The 13,883-nt window shown below is 44.1% G+C and overlaps 1 protein-coding gene across 1 annotated transcript in view; it reads left to right on the top strand.

Moving 5' to 3' along the window:
• The first annotated feature begins 327 nt into the window (after positions 1 to 327).
• LOC130835598 (guanylate cyclase soluble subunit beta-2-like) overlaps positions 328 to 13,883 on the top strand; it is a 64,097-nt gene continuing 50,541 nt past the window's right edge. The window contains exons 1-2 of the mRNA XM_057707209.1: positions 328 to 395; positions 13,137 to 13,231. Coding sequence (XP_057563192.1) covers positions 13,165 to 13,231 — 67 coding nt within the window. The 5' untranslated portion in view covers positions 328 to 395; positions 13,137 to 13,164. The remainder of the gene's footprint in view (positions 396 to 13,136; positions 13,232 to 13,883) is intronic.

Below are 13,883 nucleotides of genomic sequence, written 5' to 3'. Positions count from 1 at the left end.
CCCTCTGGACATTCCCTTTGCCACCGTTGTGTTTCTGAACTCTTTGCTCTAACCAAAGGCTTTCCTATTTCAGAGGTGGTTACAATGCACCTCTTCTAGTTCTAATCCGATTTCAAATTTAGCTCACATGTTTTCTCTATGGCAATGACTTTTCTCTAAGTTGGGAATGAGCACAGTAAACTCACGAGAGACAGGGAAAAGGTATGATTCCTTTCCCCGTGAGGATGCCCTTGCACGTTTCCTAAAAGCGACCCTTCAGAGGTCTGCAACTGGGGGTTCCATGCTTCGCTGTCCATATTTCTCCTTTGTTTTCTGCTCTAGTATGGATTCATCAACACCTGTCTGCAATCTCTTGTGATAGAGAAATTTGGTGACGAGACATGGGAAAAACTGAAGTAAGTATATTAAAGGAAAAATGAAAACCCTCTGGTACAATTGGTGAGCTCCAGTGTTTTGAAGGTTACAAGGTTTTCACTGACCTTTTTGATTAAACCAATGAGTTGTTACTAGGGAGATCAGTTCAGATTCCTTGGCCACACCAAGCAAATACAGAAGAAGCCTGATATAGCACATCTGTCTGTAAGGAAGGTTTCTGTCTCGGTTCCCCAGACCAGCCTTAAAGCAGGGCTCTCATGTGAATAATACCAATATCATGTTACCTTTTATTTTGTGAATAGTTCTTATTTGCTCTTTTTAATCACAGAAGAGAAAGCAACTTCATTATTTCCATGGCACAGAAATGGAGCTGCCAAAATCCCACAGAAGAGCGGATACCCCTTTTAAGTTTAGCCAGAATCCCTCCTTAGATTTTCTTTAGCTAACTGTTATAGATTTCCTCTCTGCCTCCCTCTGTTAAACCCTTGACACTGTTATTTACATCTCCATAGAGTCTCTGGTCTGATTCATGTAATCTTACGCTGTCCCTCTGCTTTCTTGGAGGCTCCCAGCCTTGAAATGTTAGGGGATGGGGTGGAAGGGGTTTCAGAAATCTCCTGGTCCTATGAAGAGGGAGGAACTGGAAAATATGGAAAAATGATTAGCTTCCTTAGTTAATCAAAGACATGCAAATGGAAACAATTAGGCACTGCTTTGCCTGTTAAATCTTCAAAAAATTTAAATGATAATAACCCATTCTGGTTAAGATGCAGCAAAATGGGTAATTGCCGATGGCATGTTAAATTAATGCAGCCCTTTTGGAAAGCAGTCTGACAACATGTACCAAAACTATGAAACTGATGAAATCTTTTGAAGTAATAATTTCATTCTTGAGAATTGATTCCCTTAGAAACACACATACTTATATACAACATATATATGTGTGTGTGTGTGCGTGTATTTGTAACACAGCCTTACATTTGTAAATAATAAGAGAAAAAATTCTTTACATGTTCAAAAACAAACCAACAAACAAATGGAAGGGTAGAAAAACATGCACCATTATTCCAACGATTGCAAAGGTCATGAAGCAACCTGTAAAATTTTACAATGTAAGTAAAAAAAGCAACAAATAAACAAAAAAAAAACCTCCCTAAACAAGGCACCAACTCACATAGCCACTGAGTAAACTACACAAATGAAAAAAGAGAAAGACCAAAATAATTATTCATAGTCATTGAATTAGAAAGATAAAATGCTGGATGACTGACTTTTTTTTCTAATACCTGTATTTTTTCATTGCTATTGAAATGTAAAAACAATTCAGAATGCTTAGGGCAAACTTTCCTCACCCCACCCGTATTTTACACGTGAAATCATTAGAGCTGAGAGTTCAGGAGACTTGTAAGCAGGAAACTGAATTTGAGGAGGAGCCAGGTGAGCCCCACAGCCTTGGGCCCTCTGCCCACGTCACGGCAGCCCCTGTTCACCCGAGTGTGCCCTGACCCCCTCGTCTAGGGAAAGGTAGCCCAGGCCACTCCCACAGCATCCCTGGGGTAATTCGCTTAGTGTGATGCAAGCTTGGGTGGGAAAAAGGAGCTGTGGCCCCTATAGGCAAAGACTACTCAGTTCCAAGTATTTCAGGGAGGAACGCTGTGTAATTGATCAGGGAATGCTTGAATTAGCGGGTGCTTGAAAGATCAGCCAGCCCAGAGCTCCTCGTTTTTACAGGTGAGAAAACTAAGGCCCAGAGAGGTTAGCGGACTTGCCCAAGACTGCACAGCAAGTGGACAACAGGGCCGGGATGCAATATCAGCATCTTGAAGTGCTCCTTTTCAGCCCCCTATGCTGCCTTGGGAACAGAAGCATTTGAAGACTCTGAGACTATGTTTTTTAATGGCTATTACATTGTAAAGGGTGAACACAGTAAGAAGGGGAAGGAAAAGAACAGTCTTAGATTAAGCGCTTGCTTTGGGCCAGACCCCTTCCGTAATGATCTTATGAAGCCCAATAAGAACACTGCAAGGCAGGTTTCTGTCTCGTTTTACCCAGAAGGAAGCTTGCTGAAGGCCACAAGGTTAAGTACCAGGGTTGGGACTCGAACCCAGGCCTGTGATTGCAAAGGCTCCTCTTTCTAACAGGCCTCACTGCCTAGAGGAAGGAAGAGTGACTGGCAACACAAGGAACTTCCATACCGAGTGTCTGGGTGAAAAGCGAGGGGCATTCTTTTAAACTTGGATTTCCTGAGCTCCTGTAGGATGCCTGGTTCTGCGAAAAGCACTGGAGGATTAACGAATCAAATAAGCCACTTGGCCTGGATGGTTTTGTAATCTGTAGAAACATTGCCTATACACCTCAAGCATAGGGACTAGTGCCAAAGGCCCATGGCAGATGGGAAACTGGCATCATTTGCTCTGCCGCAAACCGGACAGGAGTAGATCCGCCACAACCCAGACCCCTCTGCCTGCCAGGGGGTAGCTGCCCCCACCAGGGTGCCGTCAGTCTTAGGACGAGAGAAGGAGGAGAGGTGGTGAGTGCAGAGGCCGTAGGGTGGACATTGCCGGGTACGGTGGGTGGGAACCAACTTGGGGAATGGGGGATTTGCACCCTCAGAAGTCACCAGGTACAGCTGCATGTCCCTGGGACATCAAGGTCGGTTTCAGCAGGAGCCCTGGAGCCACAACGCTTGGAGTTGAAGCCCAGATACACCCAGATGTGACCTGGGTGTTTCAATATAAAAAAAATAATAAAAGGAGGTAACCTCGTAGGGGTTGTTTCACATGTTGAATGAGATAATACAAACAAGACACAGAAAAAAAATGCTTGGTCAGTGGCGAGCACTGAACAAATGTACGGTGTGTGACTGAAGCCGAAGCTCACTGTTTCCCAGATGCTGGTGCCCTGGCAGGTAGGGGAGAGGGCGAGGGGCGGTAGGGTTTGCATCCCACTGGACTGGACTTGAGTCCTGGCTCTGCTGCTTGGAACAGGTCATTTCACCTCTCTGATGCTCGGTTTCCTCATTGAGGAAAGGCGAAGACCCTGTGTTCTAGGCTGTCCTAGGGTACCTCAAAGTACATAGTAGGTACCCAGTAAGTGTCATTCCCCCACCTATATCCAGCTGCAGCTCTGGGATTAGATTATGTTTGGCATTAATAGGTACCACTTTGCTGCTTGTCAGATAACCCTGGCTTCCATCTTGAAGAGGCAGATGTTCCTGTAGGATGTCCGCTTTGCCCAGAGGAGACGTGGCTCCTAAAATTAGCATCATTTGGTAGATGGTGTGGCCTCTGCTCCTCTTTTTGGACCCATCTCCCTGACAGCCATTGTCCAGACCTGCCTGGAGGACGCCCATAAACACCAGTGACAGCCCAAGAGAGGGAGGGAAGGATAGGTTTTTGTTGATTGATTTTTGACTGATGAGTCTTGTACCATCTGGGCTGGTGGCCCAGAATAGTCTGTTCTGACCAGGAGAGAGGCCAGGCCTCTGGAAATCAGTGAAAATAACGAGAAATAGCTGGAGCAATTAGACATCAGTGGAGGTAAAACAACAAGGTGTTGTCTGCCTATGACAGGCAGCTGAGTCACCTTATTGAGAGGCGGCTTCTTTTCTTCCCCTACTTGTGGAGTGGGTGTAGCATCACCAGCTATGAGGACCTTGATTCGTTGAGATATTCAATGTATGTTTGCAAATCCAGCTTCCCATATGTAAGTAGATGGAAGAAGCTTTTTCCATTTTGGATCTTTGGTGTGACCTCACTGAAAATGGTATATTTTCTCTTCCTGCCCCAGAAGGAACTTCTCACATCATCCCCAAACAAACAGCCAGCCAGCCCTGGTATCCACAGTATCCCAAGGTGATCAGGACACTTGAATAAGGGGTGCAGAAAGGTGCCAGGGAATCAGAGGAACATGTCCAGGGACAGAGAACCCAGCAGGGCTATGTCCTGAGTTTGTGTCACTAGATTTCACCTCTTTAATCTTGAAGTACCCATTTTCTGCTTAATTGAGTCTCAAAGGATGTGTTTGTATATAGATCACTAGACACCTATGTGATCACATTGGAAATTCATCTTTAAACCAAAAGCAAAAAGCCTACCTAACAAGCTCAACCAGCTACAAAAATTGCATCATATTAGAACTCACTGAAAAAAAAAAAACAACCCTGTAGTGCAGAAAACTCAACTTATAAAACGCAAATTAAGGCAAGATTATTTATGTGCAAAGATCTCCTTCAGGCTACATTTAAATAACAAGTTCCCTGGTGCTTTTAAAATAGAATTTTAGCTAAAAAAAAGAAAACCCCATCAATTCCTACACAAATTTTAAGAAGAAACAATTAGGTAAAATGAAGTATGTCTCCAGACTTTATGACATAAATTTTATTTTATGTAAAATAATCAGAAACAGATGTTTCTCCTCCTTTGTCTGCATTGTTTATTTCCCTCTCATATACCCTAGATTTATAGATTTCTCATTATGAACCATTCTTTTATAACCTCCTGGCTAAAAACTTCATCAAGACTTAACAGTGAGAAGCAACTAATAGATTGAGAGGAGTAAGGCCCCTGGAGTCAGATAAACTTTTACTGTTTGCCTGGATCTTTTACTAGTTGTTTGACTTGGGCAAGTTTATTTACTCAACAAGTATTTATTTAGCTCCCAGTATGTGCCAACCAGAATTCCCGGCCCTGGGAACAGTGATGAAGGAAATGGATGAGGGCTCTGTTCTCTGGGAATGTGTACTCCAGCATGGGGTGGCAGACTATAAACAAGTAAATAAAAAATAAATAAATGAAAATCTTTCAAGTTGTGCTAAGTGCTATAAAAGTAGAGGGTACTTGATAGTGACCAGGGAGAGAAGATGCCAGTTTCCCTGAAGTGATCAGAAAAGGCTTCTCTGCAAAGGTAATATTTGAGCTGAAAGGCAGGAAGGAGCCAGCTTTGAGACAGGGAGGTTCATGTGTTCCAGGCAAAGAGAACAGCAAGTGCAAAGGTCCTGAGGTCAGACTGAGTTTGGTGAATTTGAGACCCAGAAGGAAATTCAATGGGACTGAAGTGAGAGTCTGGTAGAAGATGAAAGGGGAGAAGTCACTAAGGATCAGCCTATAGGTGACTAGGAGATAGAAAGGAGTTGAAATTTTATTCTAATTGCAGCGAGTGACCAAGATCCCTGAGCCTCAGTGTCCTCACTTGTGAATGGGGATAAGAATGGGACTCACTTATGCACTTATGAGGATTGAGATGACTAACATAGGTGAATTGTCTGGCACTTTGGTTGCAGAACTTAGCCCAGGATTTTGCTTGCAAGGATCAGTGATTCACTATGTGAGCTGAAGTTTAAAGGAGTTAGTTGAAGGTTTCAGGGGACTCACACAGTTCCATTGCAGGAAGTACAGAGAGACTTCAGAGGAAATAGAAAATCAGAAGGACTTGCTCCATTTCTGTGTCTCTCTTCATATTCACTCTCTTCTCTTGGCTCTCTCTGCAAGTCTCTTAATTTCTATTTCTTGCAAACTTTTCTATATGCCCCTTTGATTCAAGAGGTCACCATCATCTGATTGACTCAGCTTCTCAGTGTCTCAATTCCAGATACTCCGAGGCAGGATCTGATGGGCCAGCTTTGGTCAGGTGCCCACACCAAGCCCAATCAGGTGTACTTTGGAGGGGAGGGTCCCTAGGAAGAGGTTATAAGTACAGCCACCATAATTGGCGTGTCTCCTCCACTATGTAAACAATGCGTGGAGAAGGGATGATTTATGCGTGTATGAAGGGGAGGTGGATAAATGAATGGTAGATGGGCGATGACTACCAAGCCCAAGCCAATCCACTTAGGGAGAGGAGGGTGGGGTTACATGGCTTCTCTCAGGGTCAGGGCTTCTTAACCAAAAGTTTTTGAATGGGCTTGGGAGGGTCTGAGGACCTCTGAAATCACCTATGAAAATGTGTACGTGTGTCTATGTGTATTTTCTGGGCAGAGGGTGCATGGTATTCGTCAGAATCTCCAAGAGCTGTATGACCTAAAAAGTTCAAGGTTCCCTGCCTATACATTCCTGGAATTTATTCTTACTAAGAAATGCTCTTCGCCTTCTGACAGCTTGAAAAGCATCCCTTCAAATACACTGAAAAACTATCTGAGTCAGAAACAATCAGGACGGCTCCCATTTGTGAGCCTTCTCCTTTACTTCCTCTGTTCCACTGACTTTCCACGCCTCTCACCCCTTCCTTAGGGGCCCAGGAACCACTCCTTCCAAGTTCCCTACTTTTCCTGTAAATAAAGTCTAGTTTAAAAATAGTCAAAAGACGAGAGTTTCTATTTTTTAACTTTTATAACTCGTCCTCCATTTCTGGCCATGAATGTGTTTGCTGGTCTGTCTGGCTGTCTGAAATCTTAGGTCATCAGAACTAGAAGGGCCCTGAGAAATCAGTTTGGTTAGGATATCGCAACTGGGGGACTTATTCCCCAAAGATCATATCAGAATATTCAAGGGCTTGGAAAATTTAAAAATACATATCTAATATTATGATATTATATAATAGAAATTGTTTTTCTCGTAAAGACCATTGAAAGTAAAACTTGAGAAATATTTTTGTTCGGTGGGAAGATATAGAAGATAAATTTAGCAGGGGTGAAAATAGATATTATAAGTCTTGAAGCCTCTATAATTTGAAGCACCTCCTTTACAAAAAGAATATAAAATTACAAGGAAAAATTTAGTTACAGAAGTGAGTACTTATTTAGAATAAGAAAAAAATGAAAAGCTGACATAACACGTCAAAGGCCCCAAAGGTAATGTTTATATATTATTACTATCATTAATGAACTACTGACCCACTTTTGGAATATTTTTACCCACATCGTTGGCTGCTTTTGGTTTGCCAGTTCATGTGACAATGATTTGAGAAGATCATTTTCCATAAAGAGGATACAGTGAATATTCCACTGACATGGCTGGCTGAAAATTGTTTTTATTGTATTTTATTTTTATTGATAGCTTAGACAAATTTCTCTCTGTACATCTATAACTTCCTCAGCAGTTTCTTACAAAGGCTTGCTTCTTTCCTGGTGACAAGTCCCAGGAGAATGCCAGCCCTTGATCTCTACCTGTCTCCCCCCCTCCCCCCACCTTCTATCAAGTCCTCTGTGATGAGGTGGTCCGCAGTTCAGGAATTGTGGTCTTTCCTTTGGATGCCCTTTTTTGGGGTCATAGTCAGGTCAGGATGCTTGTTGAGTCTTCCAGGGGAGGTGGCCTTGGGGGCTGGGTGGCCAGCAGTCCCTCCCACAGGACCCAGGACCACCATCAGGGCACACGGTGTTCCCCCCTCCAGGCTGGGGATGGCCCCAAGGTAGAGGAGGCTGGGCAGGGTTGAGTCCTTCCCAGAAGCTTCAGCCTCATTGGCTTCCAAAGTTAAATCTGATTCACTCTGGGTGTAAATGGGAAATTCTAAAACATTTTGGTCTTAGGTAGTCTTTTTACTCATAAAAATTATTGAAAACCCTAAGAACTTTTGTTCATTCATTGGCATTTACCATATTAGAAACTTAAACTGAGGAACTTTAAAAAATAGCCATTTATTAACTGATCTAAAAATAACAATAATAAACCTATTATATGTCAGCATAAATAACATTATGTTTATGAAAAATAACTGCATTATTCAAAAAAGAAAATTAGGGAGAAAAGTGAAATGTCACTCTTTTCAGATTTTTGCAAATCACTTTAACATTTGAATTGCTAAAAGATAGTTGGATATTCTCTTCCATACCCTGTTTGTTGTGATCTGTGGTTTTGGTGGAAGCATATGAAGAAAACATAGGACGAAGTACTTTAATGCTTTTTTTTTTAGATAATTGTGGAGATTTGTTTAAACCCCATCAAAGCTCCACAAGTGGTCGTTTCTCAAAGATCAGTTACAATACAGAGTGTGAAACCACACCAATGGCCTTTTCTGTACTCCATTATGTGAAAGTCCCGTGGCCTGTGTTACTCTCTGAAATAAATATTTACCATCGTCTTGAGCTGTCATGCATTAGTCATTTGGAAAATACTGGCTGCCTGAGTTATGCAGAGCTTATGAATGCTGACATGATACAGTACATTATACAACATCAAAATCACATTTGTCAATATCACGGCCATCTCACCAAAGCCTCTTAGAATTGGGGAGCTAATGAGCTCACAGTAGCAGATGTAAGTTTTCCAGAATTCCAATTTTCACTTGAAAGCATGAGTTTGATCATCGGCAACAAATTCTGTCAGTTATTTTCCTTGAAATGACAAGCTAACTTTGTTCTTTTTTTTTTTTTAAGAAAATGTCTGCCAAATATCCAAGTCTGAGTAACTGTTATTTGTCTGTCAGTGGTTCTTTCAAGTAGAAATGATGTTCTGTGAAAAACATGGCTAATTCAGCTCACAAAAACAATTGTGGACGTGCTTTGCCCTGAGATGACCCTCTACACTTCTGTATACACTTCTGTGGGGACCTGTGCTTCTCACTTTGTCACGCAGAATGATCAGAAGATGTGTACTCAAGGCCAAGATTTAATAAAACTGATATTTTTTTTACTGCGTCATAACAGGTGATCTGAAGGAAAGCTGGCCTTTTCTCTTTTTCTTTTTTAAACCATGAATGTATGGCCGTGACTACTTAGGAGAGATGAATGCCACTGTTGATTATGTGAAGGCACCATTAGTTTACCCACCAATGCTTTTGTACCATTAGTGCAAATAGCAACCTGTGAAAAGGGCAAATAATGTCTTGATTTTATTATGAAAATCGTTTTGACCTCATGGACCCCTAAAAGCATCTTAGGGACCCACTCGTGTTCCATGGAACGCTGTTTGAGAACTGCTGGTTGAAGCATCAGAGTCTTTCTCAGTGAATCACGTCAGGTGTTGGCTGTGGAGAGTGGAGGGCAGGGGAGGGGAGGGATGGACCTCAAAATCTCCATGGAAACATTGACTTAACCCCATACTGTCATTGTAAAGATGAAGAAATACAGAGGCCCAGTGAGACTTGTTCCGAGTTACCCAGCTGTGTCGTGGCAGAACCGGGATTCGCTCCCAGGCCTCCTGACTCACACGCAGTGAATGTGTGAGCCTCCGTCCAGTTAGGTGTCGCTCATCTCCTCAACTCTGTTCTAAATATCCATCGGGTCCTGTTGTGTGCCGGGTACAATAGCGGGTGTTGAAGGTAGGAAGTCAAATGACATTTCCCTGCCCTTTGGGACTCTGTGGTCCAGGGAGCACGTGGACAGGTAAATCCAAACCTCCACATGCACCCAGTGTTAGGACAGGTGACCACGGGGAGGCTCTGGGCTCCGAGGAGGGACGCCTGCATCTGACTGCCGCTCACAGCCACCAGGGTGGGCGAGTCTCAGGCTGAGCTGGGAAGGAGGAACAGGAGTTAGCCAGATAAGAGGGAGTGAGGGCCCTTCCCACGGAGGGAGAGTCTGTGGGAAGGGAGGGAGGAAGAACGGGCTCGGCCTGAGTAGCGGGAGGAAGGGGGAGGGAAGAGTCTGGAGGAGCGAAGGGGGGTGGTCCAGGGGTTGAGTCACGGAGGACCGAGTCAACCCAGGAAGCCTGGACTTGTCATGAAAGCCTGGGGAGCTGTGGACACCAGCTGGGGGACTGGCTGGGTGACAGGCCGGTGCTTCTTCCAAATACCAGATGGCCATGATGCCAGGACACCTCCCTCCCCGCCCCCATTCTCAGAGCCTCCCCTTCCCTAGCTGTACCTTGGGTCACATGGTAACACGAATTTGCTATATGAATTCCCCACCTGCCATAAGGGAGCTCTTGAAGGAACAATTTCCCATGCATTAGAATCAATCCCATTTTCTTGGCCTGAAACTTGCTACAAAGTGCTATTTATTTTTCCTGTGGGCTTTACAGCTCACAGCAGACTCTTAGAAACCATTACATCAGTTTAGTCAAGTCGAACAATGTAAGATCTATAATTTGTAATCCTTCGCCTTGCCAGATTGAATCCTAGAAAGTGTTTCTGAGCAGTGGTGTCCAAGCCTGGAGAGTCATCAGAGACAAGTGGTTTAAAAAAATATGATTTTCCAGACACCACCTCCAGGGCCCAGGAATCTGTACATTTATTTTGCTCCCCAAGTTGTCCTGGAACAGGCAGCCTGGCCCTGGTTTCCTGCCCAGATATTTTGGGTATCACTAACTGGAACCAACTAAAGAGGAACGTACATTTAATGGCTGGCTATTTTAGTTCAATATTGACTTGCCGGATCTCCTGAATATATGTCTACGTGACCACCTACGTGGCTGGCATTTCTCATGTTACATGAAATATTCTCTTTTTTTGAGTTGGAAACATTGACCTCTTACTTCGTTTCCCGCATTCATGGATTTTCCAGTCCCCAATCTCTTTAACGTGTTTTCTGATAGCTATTTTTCTCTCCTTCTCTTCTTCTTACCAGAGGCTTTGCCATCTCATTAGAAAGCTATCCATTGGCTTATTTATTTTTTTAATTCTTGGTGAACTTATTGTTCCACTAAAGCGATTCGAATGACTCTGTATGCAAGTGTGCTCCGATTCCGTGGGAAGTGTTAGGCGCAAGGTCATGGGCATATCTGGCATTCCAGAAACATGCAGCATATATACAAACCACATCCATCTTTGACACTAAAGTGCTATGAGCTCAGCCTACAGGAAAGAAGAGGCTGCCAGACCTAGCCAGGGATGAATGGGTGGTCCCACCAAAGGCTTGGGGATGCCACAGAGTTTGTTCCACTTCCAAGGGTCCCAGAGATGACATAATCCTTCCAGGGCCTTCGGAAAAAATGATGGCCACAGGTCAAGTTTATATATGGGTCTTGCCCATCACGTTTCTATTTTGCACATAGACACAGAAGCAGGGCACATGTTTTCACAAAGGCCCACAGGCCCCGGGGTGCAGGTGGAGGGTGATGGCCATGTGGCAGAGAGCACCCCGCTTAAGGGAGAGGTGGTGGTTTAGATCCCCCATCTGCCCAGGGCCCCAAATCCAGCTTCTCAGAAGAGCTGCATCTGCTGATGCTTAGGGACCACTGTACAGACATGGGGCTGAGCAGGAAAACTTACAAACGAAGGGAAACTGAGGGAGCTTCTAGTTCAGTGATGTGTGACTGTGGGGACAGGGTCCCCGGGGCTGTCTGAGATCCCCAGTGAGTGTGTGTGTGTGAAGAGGAGGAACATGGATTGAAAAAAAGGTTGAGGAGCACCGATTTCACTGACCACCACCTTTATTTTACAGATAAGGAAAACGAGGCTCATAGAGATAATGTGTGTCAGGATGGGCCTGGGACAGTCTCCTGCCCCCCGGTTTTCCAGACCACCTTCATGTCCTCAGTACTGTTGCAGCTCCTCCGGGCACCTGAGATGGTGCATCTCGTTTTCTCCAAGCTCTTTCCCTTTGTTCATCCTATGTTATTCTCACCCACACGCCTGTCAGAAATGTGGGACAGGTCTCATTACCCCATTTTGCAGTGAAGAAGATGAATTCTGGAAAGATAAAGGACTGTTTAGCCCAGAACATTTAAAGTAAGGATCTTCAAGTACAGAGGGCTAGATATCTGGAGGTGGGACCCGTCCAGTCTGCCTTTCCCCAAAGGGCAGAACTGAGGCCAGTTGCAGCAGCAAAAGGCAGAAGCTACATGGGCTTCAGAGCTCAGAGCCCAGATCCTTCATTTGTCAACCGGCTGACGCTGGTGAGACACTAACCTCTCTGAGCATCAGTTTCCTCAGTGGTACAAGGGGACGATTAGAAATAATCTGTCATCTGTGGCCGAAAGCAAGATGCTCAACAAATAGAAGTTATTAATAGTGCTCAGAAGTAGGTTTCAGCTCAACTTAAGACAGAGCCTTCTATCAGAGAGAGCAGTCTGTGCTGGAATGTATTGCCTTGCTGGGGAATGAGATCCTTGTTAGGAAGAAACTGAGTTGTATAGGGTGGGAAATTAGATAATTAGGAAATTTCTCATCTCTCCCAATTCCAAGACTCTATGATGTGTTCTGGGATAAGCTCAAACGTTCTGTACTCTTCTCAATTCTTCAAACATGCTCTCTGCTGCCTCAAAGCCTACTCTCTGTCCAGAATGCTCCTCTTTGCCTACCCATTCCTCAGTTTCAATGAAAGCTCCGTTTCTCAGGGAAGCATTCCCTGACCTGCCTCCTTCCCCCTAAATTGACTGAATTACTAACTACACTCTAGTGATTCACACAAGAGCCAAGCCAAGAGTGCAAGCTTTCTGACTCCCAGGTTAAGGCTCTCTTCACCAAGTCCGGTTAGCTGTTGCGAGACCAAAGTCCCGCAGTAACTCCTACTACCCAGCCAAGCACAGTGCAAAACCATGAGCTGCTCTACCTGCTTCTGAGAACTAGGCTCCATGACTACTGAGTTCCAAGTTCACTACCATGTATTAGGTTCTTAACACGTGCCAAGCATAGTGCCATTTGCAGGCGCTTCAAAGGTGTCACAATAAGTCATGATCAAGGATCCCAGTCTAGAGGGTGAGACCAATATTCTTGATAGAAGTTGGTGAAACACATAGCCTACTGTGTGTGGGTACTTGAGAAGGGAGCTCTTGGCTCAAACTGGGGTCAGGGAGGGTGTCTTTGGAGAGCTGATACCCAAACATACCAATGCTTCTCATTCCTTATGCTCAGCAGTGTTCTTGCTATATCTTGCTGAGTTGGTGGATATGTTCCTGGGGCAAAGCTCCAGTTACTGGGTTTCCATTGCACTTTGATTTATCTTTCAGAGCTTCTGCAGAAGTGCAAGATGCCTTCATGACTTACACAGTGTATGATGACGTCATCACCATTAAGCTTATCAAAGAGGCCTGCAAGGTGCTCGGTAAGTCGGAATAGGGCCTTTTTGGTTTCCTGGGGCTGCCATAGCAAAGTATGATCAGTTCTTATTACTCATGGTAGCTCTGGTCTATAAAGTTTGCAAACACTGAATTAGCAAATACTGAGCCATTGCTTCCATAGAAAAGATAGGGTTAGATTCCTGAGAGCCTCTGGCCACAACCATTTTCATTTTCATAATTCATAAATACATAACCTTACTCTGTGTGTGCTTCTGGTTTAAAGACACCTTTTTCCATATGTATTGTTGATTCATTCACATGGAACTCATGGCCAACAGCATGGTAACTCATGCTTGAATGAAGCTTATCTAAGGCATGCATTTTCTCTGTAAGTCACATCACAGCCTTCCGGTGCTGAGGACACTGGACAGTACTTCCACACCACGCTTTGGAGCATTTTAAACAGCAGAACCAACAGAAACAACAAAAATGCAAAAATGTAGCACTAAATAGATTGCTAAGGGGGTACCTGTTTATAGTCTGAGAACCGGGTGCAGAACGCAGAGCATTGCCTCCTGTGACCTTAGCCAGAAACACGCACGTTGGGTGACTCAATTTTTGCCCCTGCTCTGTACACGTCCACAAATGACCACAAAATCTCTGTGAGTGTTGATTTGGGGGTTACAAGTACGCTTT

Source organism: Hippopotamus amphibius, chromosome 14 (assembly GCF_030028045.1).
Source record: "Hippopotamus amphibius kiboko isolate mHipAmp2 chromosome 14, mHipAmp2.hap2, whole genome shotgun sequence".
NCBI classification, from domain to species: Eukaryota; Metazoa; Chordata; class Mammalia; order Artiodactyla; family Hippopotamidae; genus Hippopotamus; species Hippopotamus amphibius.
Note: the sequence above shows the minus strand (reverse complement) of the source record. Positions and strands in the feature narration are given on the sequence as shown.